This window comes from Dama dama, chromosome 3 (assembly GCF_033118175.1).
Source record: "Dama dama isolate Ldn47 chromosome 3, ASM3311817v1, whole genome shotgun sequence".
In the NCBI taxonomy this organism is placed as follows: Eukaryota; Metazoa; Chordata; class Mammalia; order Artiodactyla; family Cervidae; genus Dama; species Dama dama.
In genome coordinates, this window is record NC_083683.1 from 45429107 (window position 1) to 45452374 (window position 23268).

Sequence of the window (23268 nt, forward strand, 5' to 3'; positions counted from 1 at the left end):
AATTTCATTGGTCTCTCAAACTTTTGAAATCTTAATTTCAGGCTTGTAGTATAATCACCTTTAAAGTGTTATAAGCCTCATAAATTGGTATGCATTTATGGACTCCTCAGTGGCTTGTCCATGCCTGTTACATATAGCTTAACTACATAACGTGAACCAGTGAGCAAGACCCTACACCAGAAATGTGTAGATTGTGGAGAGTTTACAATATTTGAGTATGTTAAGTTGCTAAGGCACTAAGAGCTAGGCTACTGGAGCCAAATGTAACATCCACCCAATAAATTAACTTTTAAAACACTTTTGATATAACCCACTGACCCCATACCTCCTAATATTCTTTAGCCTGATGGGCCACTGTTTTGAGACTCAGGCTTTAGGCTAGTGATAGACAGAAGTAATTCCACTGGTGGTCAGATTTTTCTTTCTTTTCATAAACTGCTGACAAAGCAACAAAAAAAGTACCATTTTTAAAAGATCAAGAAAAAGTCCCATTCTAAAAGACCCTGACCCTGTTAATGAAAAATTTTATTAGAATTTATCAATTAAAATTTCTACATGACAGGCCCCTTAACCATGTCCTAAACACTTGTAGAACAAAATATTTAGCTATCTTTATTATAATTGGTTCTGACTGAAGCAAAACACATAAACATATCCCCTTCTTAAAATAGGTTATGCAGCCCAGATTTGTAAATTTATCATTTCAAAACTAGGAAGGCACTGCAGTTAGTATAATTAACAAAATGGTTATCAGGAAGCTTATCATTCATATACCAAGCAGTATATTTTATATTCAGCAAACTTAATTTTATCAAATGTCCTTTAATTTCATACACAACAATATGATACATATTGTATAAGAAGCGCACAATGGTTTTGCGGTACATTTCAAAGTGTATACAAATTGGAATACAGAGGTTGAACACTGGTGTGCTGACAGCATTTTTGAACTTTGGATAAACTGCATACAAAACTTACAATTCAAATATTAGCCAATCTGGAAACTTTACTTCCCATAATATAAAAATGATACTTTGAGATGCAAAATATTTTTTACTAACTATATAAACATTTAAAATAATCATTAAAAACTTAACTTTAGAATTTATAAAGATTAGCTATAAAAATATATTGGCAGTCACTTTTCTTATAAAGGTACCATTCACTACATTACAAAATAGTCTCTAACATAAAATTGCCTTAGTAACTGTATTTAGAATCTGATAAACCTTACATTAAACTGATTATAAAATCCTCTTGGAAAACTTTGGTATGCATCTTCAGGTTTTTAAAATACTCTAATTATCTTAAGGGCCTGTAAACATTCCATTCTATTAAAGCACAACAGAATAAGTAATGTATATTCAACTGCATACAGAATATAGAATCAAAAAACAATTTATTAAATATCTGTAGAAAATCACCATTCCCAGAGTAACCAAAAAACTATTTAAAAGTATCAAACTTTTAAACAATTCTTTTTCCATTCTGATAAAAAATGTTACAAAATCATCATACTCCATTCATGTACCTTAGATGTCTTTTAGGACAAGGCCTCAAAAATTGTTAACCTAGTCTCAAAACCCCTCCTGAGTCCAATGAACAGACCTTTAAAAACCCATTTGAGACCTGACAACAGAACAAGTATATATAATCAAGATACATAATTTATATATTTAGTTATGTATTAGCTTTTCTTTTATATTTGCAATGTAGAGTTTATTGGCAGAAACAGAACACACACACACAATTGAAAAAAGATAAATTTTAGTAAACAGAAATGCAAACCTGTAAGAGTAAATTGATTTATTTTAAAGATTTGATTTACCAAATTTTTTATCTTATCTGCCATTTTTGGAATATTGGCAACTATTGTTATTTAGAAAATTCGAATTGGTGAAAGTTCATTTCACATGTTTCTTGAGTACGTTTAATTTTTACAGAGCTTCCAGTTGTGCCAGTAACTTTCTTGAGGTCTTTTTCCACTTTATCCTCTGTCACCAGATCTCTTGCGTAAGGTATTTCTCCTTGAGTTGTAAAAACCTAAATAAAAAGCTTCATTTTTGACCTTTTAATTCATAAAACTCCACTAAAAAGAAATCCATCTAATTTTTAGGCAAGTCCACAAAAATATTTTCTTTCTTAAGAATCAAACACTTTTATTAGAATAAAGATCCTTCAAAGTTTTTAACTCTTCTATTAGAGTTTTGTTTTGATTTTCCAGAACTGCGACTCGATTTTCCAGGCATTTCACATATTCTTTCTTCTTTCTGCGACATTCTCGAGCAGCTTCTCTAAATATAAGCATTAAAAACCAATGTTAGAAAAAAGTTCAAATTCTTTAAATGGTAAATGTGTGCTGTGTGTGTGCGCTACGTTGCTTCAGTAGTGTCTGACTCTGCGACCCTATGGAATGTAGCCTGCCAGCCTCCTCTGTCCATGGAATTCTCCAGGCAAGAATACTGGAGTGGATTGCCATTCCCTTCTCCAGGGGATCTTCCTGACCCAGGATCGAACCGGCATGTATTACGTCTATTATGTCTAAGCTGCATTGGTAGGCAGCTTCTTTACCATTTGTACCACCTGGGAAACCCAGGTGAAAAAAGTCAGAAAAAAATTCACATTCTTTAAATGGTAAATGCACTTCAATAATTTCCCCTGGTCATCCTTTTTTCCCCCTCATTAAAAAAAATTAAGATATCATCTATATACAGTGAAACACAATGATCTTAAGTGCAGAATTCAATTCACTATGGCAAATGCATATACCTATATAACCCACACATCCATCAAGACAGACATTTTTATTGCCCCAGAAGTCCCCTCATGCCCATTCTCCCCAAGCAACTACTTGTTTTGATTTTTTTCATCACCAAAGATGAAGTTTTTCCTATTCTATAACAGAACTTCCTTCAGACAACAGTCATACAGAATGTACTCTTGTGTCTGGTCTCCTGTCACTCAGTATATTTTTGAGATTTATCCATACCCCACTGTATGGATATCATTACAATTTGCTGATCCATTCTGTTGAGCCATTTACTAGTTTTAGCTGCTACGCATGTCCTTGTGCCAGTCTCTGAGAACATATGTCCCATTTCTCTTGGATAAACACCAAGAAGTGAAATGTATGGGTCCTCTGGTTAACTCTGGACATATAAATCCTCTAAATTTCAATTTTTAATTATAAACAATGCTTTGATACTCAGTTTTGTACATGTCCTGTTAGAATATTTCTATGGATTTTCATTGAAGTTTTATATACAATACAACAAGTAAAGTATTTTGAATTTTTTTTGAACTAAAAACTGAAGATATTATCTACAACTTGCTTTTTTTTTTTTTAACATACTATTTTAATGATGTCTCTATACTGGTACACAGTTCTTTTTCATGTAGACATTTCACTGTTAATTTTTACTTCCCTAACTGCTAGTGAAACTGAACATCTTCAGAAGTTTAACGGTCTCCTCTGGATCTGCTCTTATTTATTTGCCTGTTTATTCATACTTTTTGCCTATTTTACAGTTAGAAATCACTAGAAAGACACACACCCTAAGAACTCTCCGTGAATCATACATACTAACCCGTTATCTGTTTCTACATTATTTTCTAATCTACCACTTGATTTCTGATATTTTTATTTCTTATATGATAAATTCTCTTTTTTAGTCTTTTTCTTGGCTTAGATTAAAAACTGCCATGCAATATATTTCTAAAGTTTATTTTCAAGATTTTATTGCTTAATTTTCAGAGTTGTCTTTAATCCATCTGTAATTACTTCTGTATGTCTTATAAATTAGGAGTCCAATTTAATTTTCTTCTGGATGTGGAGTTGTGTATCATTTCAAAAACATATTCAACTTTTCTTCAGTTGGGTCGTTATTAATTCAGATGATCTTTATATTTTTTCAAAGAAACCTTTTTTGGGGGGGGCAGATATGTTTCAAATATCTTCTGTAGGTTTGAAGCTTATATTTTCACTTTCTTTTAATGAAAAGAAGTTATTAATTTTAATGAAGATTCATCAATCTTTCACATTAATTTTTTATGTGTGTGTTATTTTAAGGAATCTTGCCTACACTTGAAACTGTGAGATTATATATTTTCAACCTAAAAGTTTTTAAAATTTCACCTTTCACATACTCTTTTAATTCATCTGATATGGTGTGAGGAAGAAATTAGAAATTTTTTGACATAAAATAACTATCCTAGCACCATTTATTGGAGTCCCTCCTTCCCTCAATAATCTGTCCTACCAAGGTTTCATGTATTCACAGATGTGTTTCTGAGCTCTCTACTCTATTTCACTAGTGATTTTGTCTACCTCAATGCCATTATCACATTATTTTAATTACCACGGTTTAAACAAGATTTGATTATCTCCTCACCTTATTCTTGTCTGGAATATTTTGGCTGCTCTTGACCCTTTTTACTCTTCTATAAATTTTAGTATCAACTTGTCAAGTTCTTCAAACAACCTGTTTGGGTTTTGATTGGAACTGCATTGAATCTATGGATCAATTGGGAAAAAATAGTCATCTTTATAATACTGAGCTTCCATATCTGTGGACATAGTATATTCCTCAATTTATTTATTAGATCTTCTTTAATGTCTCTAAAAACATAATATTTTCCATAAATGTCCTGGACATCTTTTGTTAGATTTATTCTCATATATTTCATTTATTGATAATATAAGTATCTTTTAAATAATTATTTACTAAACTCTTTATTGCTGATGTGAAGAAAACAGTTGATCTTTGAAACTGATTTTATATCTAGTAACCTTATAAATTCATTACTTACAGTAACCTTTCTCTAAATCCATTTTGTTTTTTTTTAAAATCAGGCAATCATACAAAAAATAGCAACAGCTTTCATTTTCTTCATTTAAATCCTTGTAATATCCCTCCTTTTTTCCTGATTTACTAAACTGGCAAGGATTTCCAGTAGTGTTGAAGAGAACTGGTTCTTTTTCATTTCTCAAGAGTTTGCAGATTATTCTCCTGGATATTCTAAGCAAATGAATATATCTTTGTTAAAATTAAAGTAACAGTTTACTTCTCCAATTTTTATCGTTTTTATAGTCTCTTGATCTTTGATGATTTTCAATGACATTCTTTTCTAAATATGAAAAACATGCTTCTTTCCGTCTCTCTCATTAGATAACTGAAGACTTCACAACACTCATTCTGTTGTCTGCTCTTTCTGCTGACTTTTGCTTCTAAAAGGCTGTGTGGTATTCCTCAAGACTCTGGACCCTAAAACCTGGACCCATGAATTTATTTTATTTTATTTTATTTGGACCCATGAATTTAAATCCTACCTCTTATCACTTACTGGGCAGTGTAACCTTGGTCAAGTAACTAGACTTCTCTAGGCCTCAGTTTCCTCAAGAAAATGGAAATAATTTTTTGTGAAAATGGTCTAAGGGCTTGGCATATATAATGGAGGCCTAATTCTTTGGGTATTCTGATTTTTCAACTTATATTTGTTAGAACTCAATGTGCAGGAATTCTTTAGACCCTGTGTTGAGGTTGCTTTCTCCAAGCAATTGGGGCCCTATGAACCCTCATCCATTATTTATTTATCTATTTTTTTGGACTGCATTGGATCTTTGTTGCTGTGAGCGGGAGTTACTCTCTAGTTGTGGTGTGTGGGCTTCTCATTGAGGTGGTTTCTCTTGTTGCAGAACACAGCTGTAGGGCGCGCAGGCTCAGTAGTTGTGGCACACAGGCTTAGCTGCCCTGCGGCATATGGGATCTTAGTTCCCGGACCAGGGATTGAATCAATGTCCCCTGCAGTGGCAGGTAGATTCTTAGCCACCGGACTATCAGGGAAGTCCTGATATCCATTTTTTAAGTTACAATTCTCAGCTTATGGGTGTAGATCTTCTTGGGTCTTGACCTCAAGGAAGAAAATCTCTGATGTAGTTCTCCAAGCTAGAATCCCTACACTCTGTCCCTGGTCCCCTCTGCATAAGAAAGCTATGCCAATTACAAAGATCTGAACTTCTCCCCAGGAATATACAGTAGCTGCTTCAGTGCTTATTAACATCATGGTCCTGTGCTTCTGGTTCATTTCTAACCTCAGTAGATCTCTTTCTGCATGCTCATCCAATCATTTAAAAGAATGGATTTTATATTTCATCAAGCTTTTAAAAATATTATGCAGCTGAAGTTACACTGTCAGAAAGAGAAGTCTCACTCTCGTAATTTTTAACAAGTCTTCTGGGTTTCCTAGGTACACAACCATATCATCAGCAAAGAAATAGGATTCTTTTCTAATATTTACATAACTTATTTCATTTATTTGTCTTACTGTATTTGTTGGAACCTCCAAAACAACAGATGCTCTCTGCCTTGTTTCCAAGTTTATTTACAGTGATACTTGCTCCCTCTTATTTTTAGTAAAACATTTTATCTTGAAGTAACTAAGTGTATCCATCTGATCTTTTATGGTAATTTTTATTGCTCTAGAAAAATATCCTTTTATTTTCTAACTTACTCGAGAGGACCTGAAAATAGAACTTTATTATAATTTTAAAAATTTGTTGTAATCTGTAGCTATTTACCCTTTTTTGTTTCTAATATAGTTTATTGGTATCTTCTTTCTTCTCTCTGGAACACACTGCAGAAGGCTATCCATTAGATTCTTTTTCTCATTTTAATACCAGATGTACATGAGATGCAAACAGCATTGTTTAAAATACATATTAAATGAAAGGTAATGTTTCTGAGGGTTAAATGACTACTACATTTTCATGATCAAAATTCATTTTTAAGAACAATTCTGTATCCATAAGTATACTAGGTATTATGCCAGAAACCTAGTAATTCTTCCCTATTCTTACTCTAGTCAACAAACAGAAAGCAGCAAATTATTATTTTCACTTAACTTTGTCAACCCAACAAGAATAAAATATACTGTTTAAAAAGTTTTGCTTAAGAGTGCTATTTGAAGAACGCAACAAAAATGGAAGAACTCTAGGTCAATATAAATAAGACACTGCACAAAGGGACTCACTGATCTGCTAGAAACATACAAGACAGATTAACAATTAAAATAAAACTGATATAAACTCTTCTCATTTCTAACATATAATCTCAGTTAAAATCTGAGATTTATAAAAACATTACCCATTCTGATAGTATAATTTTACTACTTACCTGTTTTTCATCAACCTTATTTCTCTTTTCAGTTGGGGGTCATCTGTCTTAGTTGTCTGAGATGTAAGGGTCACGGGAGATGTCATCACCACGGTCTGTGGTAGTGAAGTAGCTGAAGGTGTGGTACGGATCTGATATGTCTGCATATCTCCTGACGCAGCTGTGTGGTCCAAAGAATGAATTAAAATTTATAAGTGTCTTTGAAACTACTCTGGGATGCTTTCCATAGATACGTAAGCATACTTACTTTGTACAACAACCTGGTTGCTGGGCACAAGTATCTGCTGTCCGTCAGAAGTCTGTGCATACTGGAGAATTGTTGTACCTTGTTGAGCACTTCCTGAATTTGTCATGGTTAATGTCTGAAGGCCCTGTACTCCATCTGTGCCTGGACTGGCCAGCTGTAAGGCTCCATTTGGGGCAATGGCAACTTTAACCAAAGAGAAAACATAGCTAATGTAAGGCTATACAAGACACTTATTACAAAGGATTGGCGAACAGAACTATCGCTTTTTATTAAAACAGGTTTAAATGCAATTTCACTTGATGACTGTTGGTTACTTTAGGTGAGCTACATGTAAAAGAAGTAAAATTTGGCATTTCTTGATAAAATTTTGTATTTCAGATAAAATTTTGCACTAATCTTAAATTTAGTCTTAAATTATACAGTAACTGATTGGTCATTTTGGGCTTTATGGAGCACTACATGCTAATTGTTAAATGTTAGTCACAGCAGTTCTGGGGCATGAGAAGGGATACCACTGACAACTAACTTTTAAAGCAAAAATAAGTAGAAGGGAAGAGTAACATAGTCTGTAATTTTTACTTAAAAGCATTACAAAGATTTTATTAAAAATCTTTCAATTAAATTTAAATTAAATCTTTAAAATTTTTGAATAGCTAAGTGTGCCTATGGAAAAAAATTAAAAAAGGATAAAAGGTTACATCATGAAAAAATAAATCTTCATAGGCTTTCTCAGCTCCACTCTCCAGTGGTGACACTGTTCTAGTTATGCTTAACCTTTCCCTATTGCCACACCACAAATATTCCCACATAATTTATAAAATGACTTCAGAAGAAAAGACAAAGTTTTTTAGGTGTAGAGATTTGTTTTAAACTTAGAATAGCAATTACTTTCAATCTATTTCCCTGTAACAGACATTACATACATACATAAATATATATAAAAAGAAGTTCAGCCTCCCTGGTGGTCCAGTGGTTAAGAATCTGCCTTGTAAGGCAGGGGACACCGGTTTGATCCCTGGTCTGGGAAGATCCCACAAGCCACAGGGCAACTGCGTCTGCCTGCCCCAGAGCCCACGCTCCATAATGAGAGAAGCTGCCACAATGAGAAGACTATGCACTACAACTAGAGAGTAGTCCCTGCTTTCCACAACTAGAGAAAGACTGCACACAGCAGTGAAGACCCAGTGCAGCCAAAAAATAAAAAATAAAATATATTTTAAAAAAAGTAAAAGGCCCATTATCCATATTTATTCCACTTGCCATTTCCTACCACCCTCTTGAGGTAACCATTATTTTTGGTACACATCCTTCCTGGTATCTCCCTATGCTCACATAGACTGATACACAATATCAAAACATAGGGACTTCCCTAATGGTCCAGTGGTTAAGAATTGCCTTGCAATGCAGGGGACAGAGGTACCCTGCATTCATTCATCCCTTGTCGGGGAACTAGCATCCTACATGTTGCAGAACAACCAGGCCTTTGTGCTGCAACTACTGAGCCTGTGCACCGCAACTAAGACACAAGGCATTTATCTATTCACACACATCTCCTGATGTATATGCAAATGTATACATTAATACAGAATTGTTTTCATTTTTGCAACATATCTTCCTGTACTTGATTAACACGTGTATTTACCTGGTTGAATTTACTCTCAATCTGTACTATTCAGTCTAGTGGCCATGGGCCACATATGGCTATTTAATTAAAATAAAAAATTCAGTTCCTCAGTCTCACCAGGTGATCAGTAGTCACACACAGCTTAGGAGCTACTGTACTGAACAATGCAGATATAGAACATCTGCATCACCAAGGAAGTTCTGCTGCATCAAACTGTCCTTAATACAACATGTACTGTACTTCGATTGTAACATATGAAATACTGGCTTAGTTTCTATATAGTTTTCATAATAATAAACCATGTATCATAACTTTTAAGTTGCTAATATGCTGTTTTAAATATTTTTGGAAATAATAATACATGTGTGATTAAAAAAAATTCAATTTTGTTTAAAATGAAAAGTGAACCTCCCAACTGCTTCTGAGCTCTGCTCCTAAGTTTCCTTCCTTGCAACCACTTTCCCCAGTTTGTGTTCTCAAAAATATTCTATACATATTCTTAAAATTATATGTTCATAACACACTTTACTGAAAGCCTACTATGTGCCAGGCCCAATATGCCAAGGTTATAGTTGTGAACAAGACAAAGTTCTCTCCCTCAAGGAACTATATTCATAAATCAAATAAGCTAATCTATAATTACATATATTCTATAATTAAACAAATATATTTTAAAGCATTTATATGTAATTATATTGGGAAAGTACCTAAGAAAATAAAGGGTGGAGCAATATATTTTAGCCACAGTGGTCTCTCTGAGGAGGTGACACTTAAGCAGAGCAAGAGTGAGAATGTAAGCCCTGTGAGGATCTGGGTCAAGAACATGCAGGTGGTAGGGATGACACCTCCAAAGATCCTGAGGCAGAAATGAGCTTCATGTGTTTAAGAAACAGCAAGAAATTTTGTGTGACCAAATGGCATCAAGTGGCAGGAGATGAGATCAGAGTAGGCAAAGCCAGATCCTGAATGTAATGCCTTGTAGGACTTATTCTAAATGTGTCAGAAAGCCACTGGAAGATTTTGAGCTTAAGTGGTGTAATCGAATAGACTTTTTAAATAAACTGCTTTGGTTGCAATATGGAAAACTATTAGAGCAAGAATGGGAAGCAAGATAACTAATCAGATACTGCAGTAGTTCAGATGAGAGTATAAACCCAGGTGGTCGAGATGGTGAGAGGTGGTCAGATAGGACAGCTGTTTTGTGGCAAGAGCCAATTAGACTTAAAGAACAAGGCTTATGAGAGAAGGGACAGGTTATTTACAAATGGGGCAGCACAAATGAATTTCTCGGGGTGATGGAGTATCTTGATTGTGGTGGTGCTTAGGCAACTCCATGCATCTGTCAAAACTCACAGACTCACCCCCCAAAATAAGTATGTAAGTTATGTATCACTAGCAAGCTGTGTAACTTTAGGGATATTAATTGACTAACTCTCTAACCTCAGTTCTCTCATAAATTGTTAACTGCCCACCTTACAAAATTATTGTAGGGAATAAATGAGATAATGCTAAAAAAGAACTTTGCATTATTTCTGGCTCAAAATGTTACTTATTACCCTTTAATAATCATGACTACTAAAGTATGACTGTCTGTAGCACTCCTTCACACAGAAAGGTTGTTTTCTGTCTCTCAGGTGGGGAATGATTCCTGTACGTACTGTACTGTCCGGTGCTAGTCTGATAGATGGGAGTTGGGACAGACATAGAAGTGACAGCAGAAACTCCAGGGTTTTCTCCGTCTCCTTTTCTGCCCCGTGTATCTTCAGAAGATAGGTCTTTCAAAATCTTTCTGTGAAAAACAGAACTCTATTATTAATGTTTGTAATGAGGACAACTTTACAAAAAGAAATTACTAAACCTCTTTCAATTTCAGGTTAAAAATACAGTGATCTAGTAGACACCTAAACTGTGGTGTCAAAGAATCCTTTGTTTAGCACATACTATTTTTTTACCACACGCTAGAGATAGTGAAAGACAAGGAAGCCTGGTGTGCTGCAGTTCATGGGACTGCAAAGAATCAGACATGACTTAGTGACTGAACAACAAGACTTTGTTTAGCAGGCTGGTTATATTTTAGTTTATGATGACCTGAAAAGAGACAATGAACAAATACCCATACAAAGTGCCTTTTCAACAAGGTGCTTGTAGAGGTAGAAAAGGTCTCTTTATAGGAGATGGCTCCATTTTGAGTACAAGGTACTATTCATTTTCTAAATAATGTCAGTGACCTTTATTTAAAAAGATCAAGTTGGGGACTTTCCTGGTGGTCCAGTGGTCAAGAATCCATACTTCCACTGCAGAGGGCACGGGTTTGATTCCTGGTCTGGGAACTAAGATCCTACATGCTGCATGGTGCAGCGATCAATAAATAAATTTATTTTTTCAACCTTCAACTCTATAATGGAAGAGAAATCCATAGTTCTCAGAAAGAAACAAGGAGATTAAAAATACTACTCTAAGACTGGTGTTTGCCCAAGGTGGAAAGGGATGAACTGGGAGTTTGGGGTTAGTGAATGTAAACTGGTAATATTTAGAATGAACAAACAATATCCTACTGTATAACACAGGGCACTCTAGTCAGTATCCTGTGATAAACCATATGTAAAAGAATGTGTATATGTGTGTGTATAAATTGGAGAGATGAAGTCCATTTTCCTAACTTTGATAGAAAGTTAAAAAAACTATTATAAAAACAGAGTATCTGTGATAAATAAAATTCATTATTTTAACAAGAAGTACACTTGACTCCACAAAAATAAAGCAAAAATAAGGGGATGGAAAAAGATGCCTTGCTGAAAAGAAAGGTCTTCCAAAACACAGCTGGGGATGGAAGGAGCATTATTTGTTTCTGAGAAGAAAAGAAAAAAGAAATTTTTACTGAAGAATTCCACGTTTGTTGGAGAAAAATTAGAAAACCTTAACTACTTGTGCAAAAACAAGAACAAAAAAGAATCACAAAGAAAAAAAATAATAACCCTTAGCATTAAAAGAGATCTTTCATGTTACCTATGCTAAACTTCCACCCCATTGAGCAATTCGCTAATATTACTAACAGCTTCTATTTCGAGGAGTAAGGCATCCACAATTTCAAAAAGCAAACTATTCAATTATTGGATGGTTAGAGCTCATCCTTGTTTAGATTCAAAGCTAATTCCACCCAGTGAAACTAGAGAAAGTTAAACTTTATACCCTAATCCTATATCCATGCCCTAGCTTTGCAATATCTGACACCTGCATCAGGTTTTCTTCATTGGAGGCCATATAATTTCAGATCCTTCAGATGTTCTCTTATCACATGTTGAAGATCCTTTCCCAGCTTGGTGCCCTTAACCTGGACAGTCTTCCCACCAGGAACTACAAGTGTTGACTACACTAACAGAAGTTCCACATTGGAGAACAAAGGACGTGGCAGTCCTAGGAACTCTGTGTTACCCGTCTGTAGAGCAGACACTGTGCTTCCCAAACCTGCTATATACCAGAATCATCTGGAGAGGCTTACTGAATCCAGATTCCCAAATGGCACCTCTAATGATTTGAGTGAGCAGGTTGGGACAGACCTCGAGAATACATTTAACAAACTGCCTGCATGGTCCTAGGCAGCCAGCCTTGCATAAAACTGTGGAATGCTGTTCCCATTTCTTTTTCAATTTTAAGTTATGAAATATTTTGAGCACAAAAAATACAGAAGGGCTTCCTTGGTGGCTCAGTGGTAAAGAATCCACCTGCCAATGCAGGAGCCACTGGTTCAATCCCTGGTTCCTGAAGATCCCACATGCTGTGGAGCAATTAAGTCTGTGTGCCACAACTCCTAAGCCTGTGCTCTAGAGCCAGAGAACTACGACTGCTGAGCGCATGCACCCTAGAGCCCGTGCTCAGCACTGAGAGAAGCCGCCACAAGAAGCCTGCACACCACAACTAGAGAGCAGCTCAAGAGTAGCTCACCTCAACTAGAGAAAAAGTTGTGCAAGACCCAGCTCAGCCGAAAAAAGGACAGAAAGTAAAACACCTATGTACCACATACTAGGAATCAATTGATGGCCATTTTGCCATGTTTGCTTCAGATACCTCATTTTTAACAGGAATTAAGTTACATATACACCAAAATGTCACCACCAATTCCTTTCCCTGACCTTTTCCCCTCTCAATGAGTGCCATTATCTAAATTGTTATTTATCATTCCCACATATATTACTTTATTTTTACTATATTTTGAGATACTATTTGCCATTGTCTTACATTCTTCCTCATCCTCCTTATTCAACCTTGGAGAATCTTAAAAGAGCCATCTTTTGGACTTCTCTATCTACATTCTTTCCAATGAACTCATCTGTCCCAAAGGCCTGAATACCTTGTATACACTGATGACCCCGCAAAATGGTATTTTCTCAGCTTCTCTCCTGAACTCGAAACTCACATATCCAACTGTGTATTGAATGCTTCCATTCAACAGGCACCTCAAACTTAATACCTTCAAATCTAGTATCAGATATTCTTCTACCCCTGGCAGTCTTACCATGTCAGTAAATATCAGCCCTACTTTTCAAAAATTTTGGAGTCATCCTCTTTCTCACCACCTTTATCCAATTCATAAACAAATCCCATTGTCTCTATCTTGAAAATATATTCAGAATCTTACCCATCCTCATCACCTCCACTGTTGTTCCCCAAGTCCATGCCACCAACTCCTCCTGACTGAACAATAGCCTCTAGCAGGTCCTCCTTGCTACAGTCTTTTCTCCACACAACAACCAATCAAAATGTCAGTTAGATCAAATCACTCATGTGCAATGGTTCCCTATCAGAATAAATGACATGGTTGACAAGGTTTGTCCCTGTGACTTCTCCAACCACTCTTCCCTTTATATTCACCATCCAGCCATCTTGCTACAAGATTATCAATTTTACTGATTCCACACCCCTCCACCCCCGCAAAGAAACACCTTTCAGTTATATTATCTCTATTCGTTTTCTCTTTAAGTTCACAGATTTCTGCTCTCCCGCACCCCCACTTGCGCCACTTCTCTTGCAGGATGTTAGTTCCCCAACCAGGAATTGAACCCTCCAGCAGTGGAAACATGGAGTCCTAAGCAACAGACTGCCAGGGAATTCCCTGATTTCTGCTCTTAATCTCTATTATTTTGTTTCTCCTGCTTGTTTTAAGCTTATTTTGTTTTACCCCTAGTTTCTTAAAGTGGAAGCTGAGACTATTGATTTGAGACCTTCCTTCCTATAAAGTGTTTAGTAAGGTAAATTTCCCTCTATTTCCTACTGATTTGTTATTTCCTACAGAGTTTGGTATTTTGTATTTTTATCTTTCATTAAGTTCAATGTTTTCTAATTTCCCTTAAGATTTTCTGTTTGGACCACAGATTATTTCTAAGTGTGTTAATTTCTGTATGGAGATTTCCTGTTATCTTTCCTTTATTGGCTTCTAGTCTAATTCAAGTATGAGTAAAGAACTTTGTGTAATTTCAGTTTTTCTAAATTTGTTAAGGTTTGTTATGATCCAGGATGTGGTCTTTCTTGGTGGATATTCTTTGTGCATGTAGGTGAAGTGTTCTAACAATGCCAATTAGATCCAACTGGTTGATGGTATTGTTCAGTTCTATAATCTTGTTTATTTTCTGCTGTAACTTCTGTTGGATACTCAGATGTACACAAATTTTCAACTGTAACTGTGGATTTATTTTGCTTTGCAGTTCTCTAAGTTTTTGATACACGTATTCTGAAGCTCTGTTGTTAAGTGCATACATATTTAGGGTTGTTATATCTTCTTGGTGAACTGATTTTATCTCTGATAATATGTTTTGCTCTCAAGTCTGTTTTGTATGATACCAACACACCCACTTTACTTTTATTGTGATTGTTATTTCTCTTGCTTAGATGTATAGCAATAGTAGTAGTGGTTTATAAGGTAAATATGTTCAGTATTTTGAAGAACTGCCAGATTAATTCCACAGCCACTGTTCCCCTTACCAACATTTGTTATGTTTTGGATTTTTTAAGCATCCTACTAGGTTTGAAGTGGTATCTCATTATTTTGATTTGCATTTACCTAATGACAATTCATGCTGAACAATTTTTCACATGCTTATTGGCCATTTGTGTATCTTCTTTGGATAAATATTCTAGTCTTTTCCTCATTTTTTAACTGGGTAATTTGTCTTAACAATATTCCGTCTTCCAGTTAATGAACACATAATGTCTTTCCAGTTAAGATTTTTAAAAATTCCTCTCAATGAAGTTTTGTAGTTTTTAATATGCAAGTATTAATTTTATATACATCTGTTAAATTTACTTGACTGGCCAAAAAGTTCATTTAGGCTTTTCCATATGGAAAAAAACCCAACTAAACTTTTTGGCTGACCTGATATATAATTTGAATTTATAAATTTAATTTCATGTATTTTATATAGTTTATGTTGTTATGAGTAGGACTGTTTTCTTAATTTCATTTCTGGATTGTTTATTGCTAGTGTAGAAAAACAGAATTCATTTTGTATCCTGCAACCCTGCTGAACTTGTTTATTATTTCTACTTTAGTGGATCCTTTGGGATTTTCTATATATGAAATCACTGTTATCTGCAAACTTTTATTTCTTCCTTTCCAGTATGCTTTTTATTCAATTTTCTTGCCTAAGTGCCTAAGAGTGGAAGCAGTGAGAGTAAGCATTCACAGTCTTGTCCTGTGCCTGCTCTCAGGAGGAGAAAATACTCAATCTTTCTCCATTAAATATGTCAGCTATGGGCTTTTGTAGATACTCATCATCAGGTTGAGGAAATTCCCATCTATTTGTTTGATGAGAATTTTTATCATTAAAGGGTACTGTGTGTGTGCTTGGTCATTCAGTTGTGTCTGATTCTTAGTGACTCTGAACTGCAGCCTACTAGGCTCTTCTCTCCCTGGGATTCTCCAGGCAAGAACACTAGAGTGGGTTGTCATTCCCTTGTCTCTTGAATCTCCTGCATTGGCAGGCAGATTCCTTAGGGCTAAGTCATTGGGGAAGTCCTTTAACCCCAATTTCATCAAATGCTTTTTGTGTCTGTTGAGATGACTGTAAGTTTTTTGGTTTTATCCTACAAATATGATTTATTACATTAATTGACTTTCAGATGTTAAACCAATTTTCCATTCCTGGAATCAATCCTACTCAATTATGGTGTATAATACCTTCTATCTGTTAAGGTATTTGATTTACTAACAAATTGTTGAGGATTTTTGTGTCTGTATTCACAAAGAATATTGGTATATAGTTTTATAATCTCTTTTAATTAGTGAGTTTAAGTCATGTGCTCTTTTTTTTCTTTTTGGGCCACACCACAGGGCACGGGGAACCTCCCTGATCAGGGATGGAACCCACGCCTTCTGTAGTGGAAGTGCAGTCTTTTTTAACATTGATTTTTATCATAGAGTATAGCTGCTTTACAGTGTTGTCTTAATTTCTGCCATACAGCAAAGTGAATCAGTTATAAACACACATATACCCCCTCTTTTTAGATTTCCTTCCCATTCAGGTCACCACAGAGCACTAAGCTGAGTCCCCTGTGCTATACAGCAGGTTCTCATTAGCTTATCTATTTTTATACATAACAGTGTATATATGTCAATCCCACTCTCCCAATTCATCCCACCCACCCGCCTTGGTATCTGTTAACTGTTTCTCTACATCTGTGTCACTATTTCTGTTTTGCAAATAAGTTCACCTGTACCATTTTCCTAGACTCCAAATATAAACAATATTATACAGTATCTGGTTTTCTCTTTCTGACTTATCTCACTCTGTATCGCAGTCCCTAGGTCTATCTATGTCTCTGCAAATGGCACTATTTTGTTCCTTTTATGGCTGAGTAATATTCCATAGTGTACGTGGACCACATTTTCTTTTATCCATTCCTCTGTTGATGGACATTTAGGTTGGAAAGTGTGGAGTCTTAACCACTGGCCCACCAGGGAAGTCCCAATGCTCTCTTAATATAATTATTGATATTGGTGAAACTAACATTTTATTATTTGCTTTTTAAAAAAATTCTTCTGCATTCTTTTGAGTTAAGATTTTTTAAAACTCCATTTTAATTTACCTATTGTGTATTTGACTAAATCTCTTTGTATAGTTTCTTTAGTAGTTGCTCTGGTGTTACAATACAGATAACAAGTCTACTTAGTCAATGTTTTACCACTTGAAGTGAACCTTAGAAACCTTACTACCATACTAAATCCCTATCTTATCCCATTTATTTTGTAAGTTGTTTTATATATTACCTCTGCATACACTGAAAGCCCCATCAGTGTCATTTTTTTCAACTGTCAAATATATTTCAACTATCAAACTATTCACAGAAGAACAGTCTATTATATTTGCCCAGATCTTGCTATTCCAAGTTTCCTCTGGTCTTAATAACTTAGCAGTTATTTTAGAGCAACTCAGCTGTTAATGATTTCTCCTAGTTTTCTTTTATCTGAGGATACTTAGTTCAACTCCATTTCCGAGGGTTATTTTTACAAGACACAGAATTCTGGATTAACAGTTCTTTTCTTTCAGCACTTTAAAAATGCTATTCATTTCTTCTAGCCTGAACAGTTTTGGTGAGAAATCTATAGTCTTTCACAGCATTCCCTTATAAGTGGTGTGTCATATAAGTGGTTGCTCACAGTATGTGTTTATTTCATAGCTATTTGATTATGGTATGTCTGGGCAGGGGTTTCTTTGTGTTTTACCCTGTTTAAGATTTGTGAAGTTTTTTGAATCTGTAGGTTTCACTGAACTTGGGAACATTTCAGTCATTATTTCCAAAAGTATTTTTTCTGCAACATACTTTTTTTCCGTTCTATGACTCACATGACACAGTGTTAAATCTTTGGGTATTGTCTCTCCAGTCCCTGAGAATTAATTTTTCTGATCTCTATTCTTCAGACTGGATACTCTCCATTGAACTATCTTTAAGTTGAGAAACTTCTTACCTCTGTTCTATTTAATCCATCCAGTGAGGTTTTATTTCTGTTAACTGTATTTCTCAGCTATAGAATTTCTATTTTGTTCTCTTTATATCTATTTTTTTGCTGAGAGTTTCTATCTTTCCATTCATTTCAAGAGAATCTACCCTTACTCGTTAGAACATTGCAGTAATAGCTCCTTTAAAGTCCTTGTCATATAATTCCAGTATCTTGTTCATCTAGGAGATGATGGCATTTGCTGATAGTCTTTCCTTACAAGTTAAGATTCTTTCAGGTTCTTTGTATGCCAAGTAATGGACATTTTCAATATTATAATATCTGACTCTTTTAAATCCTTCAGAGAATTTTTGATATTCTTCTTTTAGCAGGGTATCAACCTGGTTGTGTCTAAGCCACAAGTTCTGATTGGCCTTCTGTGGGTTGTAGTTCCAACATCAGTTTCAGTTTTCAAAGACTCTGCAGTGCTAATCAGATTTGACCCTGTGTGCACCATGTAGTGGCCAGTTTGGAACTTGAGCTATGATCTGCCGTTATGTATAGTTCAGTTCTCAAAGTCTATGTATGCTAGGAAAGTCCATTTTTATTCTTTACTTGCTAAAAATATGAGTATGTGCTGAATTTTATAAGTACTTTTTCTGCATTTGAGTTGACTATATACTGTTTCTTTTGATTCTCACTTACGATGGTTTATTTCCTTGTATGTTTGATTTCTGATTGTAAATTCATATTTGGTTGATTTTTGATAAATTCAGAAAACTTCACTTGAGGAAGCTTTCTTTCAGATGTTCTAGCTTCTTGTAGGGTTTTCAGCTTAATACAAAAGTCTTGGGCTCATGGCCCCTTCCTGCGGAAGCAATGGGTGTACCCTGCTGTCTGTCATGTTGGTTTGCTTCTGCTTCCCATTCGGTTTCAGCTCACGTATTTGTCTGTACATGGCTTTATATTTATTGGAATAGGATTAGAAGACACTTCTGTTATTTCCTATAAATGCACAATTCATTAGTAAGTATCTTATCCAGGAGCTACCTGTTTTGTGCTGAGAGCCCTCCTATTTGAAAAGTAAACATTTTACCTGTATTCCTTTGGTCATTATGTCTAACAGTCTAGAGGTAATTAATACAAGACTCTAGAAAACCATTCCAGTCTTATATGTTTCTGTCTGGTATATTTTTTACATTTGATTTTAAACTACTCAAATTAATCATTATTAGTATTATTCTAAAAAGTCAATGGTATCTTAATGTCTTGGTTCACTATTCTTATATTCACATTCCTTTTGTTTCATTTTATTTTATTCTTCCTGACATGTACTCTTTAGTAATTTCTTACATCAGTTTCAAATGATTTTAATTTAACTTCACCATTATTTCTGAGTGATTGTTCAGGTGGATATGTAATTTCAGCCAACTGTTATGCTCTCTTGTCATATAAAGATTTTAGTCCATTGTCTCCCAGTACTACAGTTCAAAAATCTGTTGTCTGACTAATGGTCACATCTTTTCTCTTTGGAAGCTTTCTTCCAAAGATCTTATTTTTATTGCTTCATAAGATATATCTAGGTGTAAGTTTATTTTAATTTATCTGGTTGGGACTTTGTTTTCTAAGGCTGAGAAATTCCTTTCATAGTGGATTACTCTTTTTTCAAGCCACACAGTATGGCATGTGGGATCTTAGTTCTCCGATGAGGGATCGAACCCCCGCCACCTGCAGTGGAGGCACAGAGTCTTAACCATTAGACCACCAGAGAAGTCCCTGGATTACTTTTTTTTAGTTTCAGATTACAAGCTCCTTTTAGTAGGCTTATTTTTCACATACCCCCTCCCCCAAATTCCAGACAAAATTTCTTCTATTAGTTAACTGTTTATTCAGTAGAATCCCAATTCCTTAACATGGTAACAAGGCTCCTGTTTACCTTTTCTTGCTAAACCAACCTGTTCCTCTCTGTACCTTAAATTCCCAGTCCCCAGGATAGGCCAACTTCTTTGATATCATATAATCCACCTTTATTACCCTGTTTCCTCAGCCTAAGAAGCTATCCTTCTGCCTCACAAAACCCATCTCTGCTCCTAGCTCTCAAAATTTATCAGACTGATAATGAACTAAATCACATCTTTTATGAAGTCTTTCCTATTTGTTCCATCAGGCAGGAATGACTCTACAGCATATACAAAATTCTCTTATAAGATCTAAAACCTTACTGCATTTGTTTATGTGTTTCAAAAACATTTCATCCTTTTCTCTCTCCCTTTCCTCCTACCCTCCGGTCACCAGGTTTTGTCAGTTCTAACACAGAAATGTCTCAGATCCACCCATGTCAAAGACATCCCACTACCCTATATGAAATCACCCAGGTTATTTTAAAAGCTTTCTGTGAGTTGCACTACTTCAGCTCTCCATTCATTCAGCAAATAATTATTAAGCATCTACTTTCAGCTGGTCATTTTGATAGGTCCTGGGATCACAAAAAATAATGTGTAGACCATGCCCATAAATAAACTGGAATTCTAACAGGATGAGATAAGTACTATAAAAGGAATCAGTTCAAGGATGCCACTGAAGAAAGACCTAACCTGGTCTTGGGAAGCTCCAGAGAAATAAACAAAGAATGCTTCCAGGAGGAAATGAGGCCTAGAATATATGCAGAATATAGAAGAGTTGTGTTTCACCAAAGGGACACACACAAAAGGGAGAGACAAAAGCTAGGAGGCTAAGGAAGGGAACACAAAGTAGTTCAATTCTTAAAATCTTCAGTCCTTTCAAATTACTATTAAAGTTAACTAAAAGTAAATACAGATATCTAATACTTTGCCAGAAGGTTAAGTCTAAATTCCTCCTTAGCACAGCAACAGGGGCCCTTCATAACCTGCCTGGCTCAGGCCTATCTCTCTTAACACGTGCCTTCTAATACAAACACATGTTCCTTCTTGATGTAATTTGCTTTGCACAACACCATTCAAACTCACGTGGTAATATAACACACACAGGATTTGATACATGAGCACTAACCTGTAAGATGGGCGCCGTGCTAGGATCCCGTGGGTTTTCTGTGAGGAGCCTATGCTGTCAGATGAGTCCTGAGACTCCTCACTCTCTGATAAAGATGATACCTGAAAAACAGAACTGGTTTTACTAAGATGAACAAACTGAGTGGGCAAAGAATTAAATTTAAGTTTTAATTTCAGAAAAAATGATCTGTCTTCTACCACCCAGATTCATTTGTCGTTAAATCTAAGGTCTAAAAGAAAGAAATAAAAGGAAAAAGGAAAAACTTTATTTCAGGGGTCTAAACTAAAGGAACATACAACACAGCAGGCTCTGAACTAAGAAGTCTATCCCCCAAATAAAGCAATACTACTGCACTAGAGTTGTAAATATCAGTCTTGAGACTGATGCACACTACTCAGATTTTTTATAATTAATGCTATCTGATTTGGATTTTGGACATGCTTTGAAATGCTATTAGATATCCAACTAATAACCAGTTAATAGATAATGACATTGAGGAGTCTGCTGAATATACAAACCTGTGTGTCAGGGAAGAGCTTTGGGCTAGACATACATATTGGAAGTCAGCTCTCTAGGACAGTCCTTAAAGCCACAAGACTGAGTGAGCTCAGCAAGGAGAGATAGGACAAAATCCAGGGACATTCTTAGCAGTAAGAGGTTGGAAAGAAGGGGAGGAACCAGCAAATGGGGCCAAGAATAAGCCACCAGTGAGGCAGGAGGAATACTAAATGAACTAGCAAAGACAGTATTAAGGAGAAAAGAATGATCAACCATGTCAAATTCTGCTAGCAGGTGAAGTAATGTAAGGACCCAGGACAACCATTAGATCTGGCAAAGTGGAAGTCACTGGCAAGGGCAGGTACAAACATAAGTAAACTTAAAAATCTGTAATTATTAGCTTTATCTCATTTCATAATTGAATTAGTTAATACATGTAAAGCATTTAGTGCAAGGCATAGCACAAACACACATTAAATGTTAACTATGATTAATAATAAACTTATTGATTGTTTGTGAAAGCCTTCTTGATGAGATATTTAACTTGAGATCTGAAAGGCAAGAGAAGCCAGTGCTGGAGATGTTGAGGAGAAAAGTTTCAAGCAGAGAAAAAAAAGGAAAACCTATTAAAATTAGTCAGCACAATAACCATATGCAAGTTTTAAGTTATATCTTACAATTGAGGAAATAAGAATTTTTAAAATGTATTCCATTTCTCAATATTTTTCTGAAGCTACATTGTGATACCTGACTTCTTTAAAAAAAAAATAAAACAGGCTTCTACAAAGGACATAATAAATAAATTCTCTAATTACCTACTGTATACAGAAAGCCTTCCCCTAAACTACTTAGACTTAGATCTTAAATTTCCAAAGAAGTGTGTTTTACACTGTATAGTCACCTTCAAAAATGAGTTCAAGTGTACTTATACTTTTTTATATCTTAAATCTTTATCTTTTGATAGAAAAGAAAAAATGGGTCATAATCAGTAATAGTTAATAAATAACCACAGTAACAAACAATACAGTAAAAATTAGAGAAGATCAGTCGCTTCTGTTTCCTCAAGCATCACAGATATGCCATTTCTAATCTAAATCTTAGCTGTTTTACCTTTTGTCCACAGATTTACTCCAGTCTCCCAGTGAACCCAAGTAAGAAAATAATTCCTAGGACTAAGACATTATTTATAACTAAGAGGAAGAACCTTTAATGACAGCACTAGCAAGAGTAAAATCTTCACATAAAAACTCAGAAAAACCATGCAGGAGTCACCTTTCACAAAGGAAAAAATACATAAAGATGCAGCTCCAGAGCTGACAGCCCTGGCAGACGCTGTATATACTCAAGAGGGAAAAAGAGCTACACAGACACTGTGTATAGTCAAGGAAAAATGAGTTATACAGACACCATATATGCTCAAGAGGAAAATCAGCTACACAGACAGTGTATATACTCAAGAGGAAAGATGGATTATACAGACACTGTACATACTCAAGAGGAAAAATGAGCTACACAGATACTGTATATACTCAAGAGGGAAATGAGCTACACAGACACTGTATATACTGAAGAGGGAAATGAGCTAAACAGACACTGCAAATACTTAAGAGGAAAGAGGAGTTATACAAGCCACTGTATATACTCAAGAGGAAAAATGAGCTACACAGACACTGTATATACTCAGGGAAAATGAGCTACACAGCTTTTCTTTCAAGATAGCTTCTAAAATGCTTCTAAAAATGAAAGATGACCAAAGGCATTCTGAGAC

At 35.3% G+C, this 23268-nt stretch overlaps 1 protein-coding gene across 3 annotated transcripts in view; it reads right to left on the reverse strand.

Annotated features, from left to right (window-relative positions):
- Window positions 1-802: 802 nt before the first annotated feature.
- The window catches only part of ATF1 (activating transcription factor 1), a 62654-nt gene continuing 40188 nt past the window's right edge, over window positions 803-23268 (reverse strand). For 2 of the 3 annotated variants that reach the window (XM_061127865.1, XM_061127883.1), the window contains 5 exons: window positions 21003-21103; window positions 10702-10832; window positions 7420-7602; window positions 7173-7332; window positions 803-2294 (listed from right to left, as the gene is read on the reverse strand). In XM_061127865.1, the coding sequence (XP_060983848.1) occupies window positions 2150-2294; window positions 7173-7332; window positions 7420-7602; window positions 10702-10832; window positions 21003-21103 (720 nt within the window). In that variant the 3' untranslated portion in view covers window positions 803-2149. Of the gene's footprint in view, window positions 2295-4405; window positions 4514-7172; window positions 7333-7419; window positions 7603-10701; window positions 10833-21002; window positions 21104-23268 lie in introns of those variants that run through there. The other variant, XM_061127873.1, reaches the window with a different exon arrangement.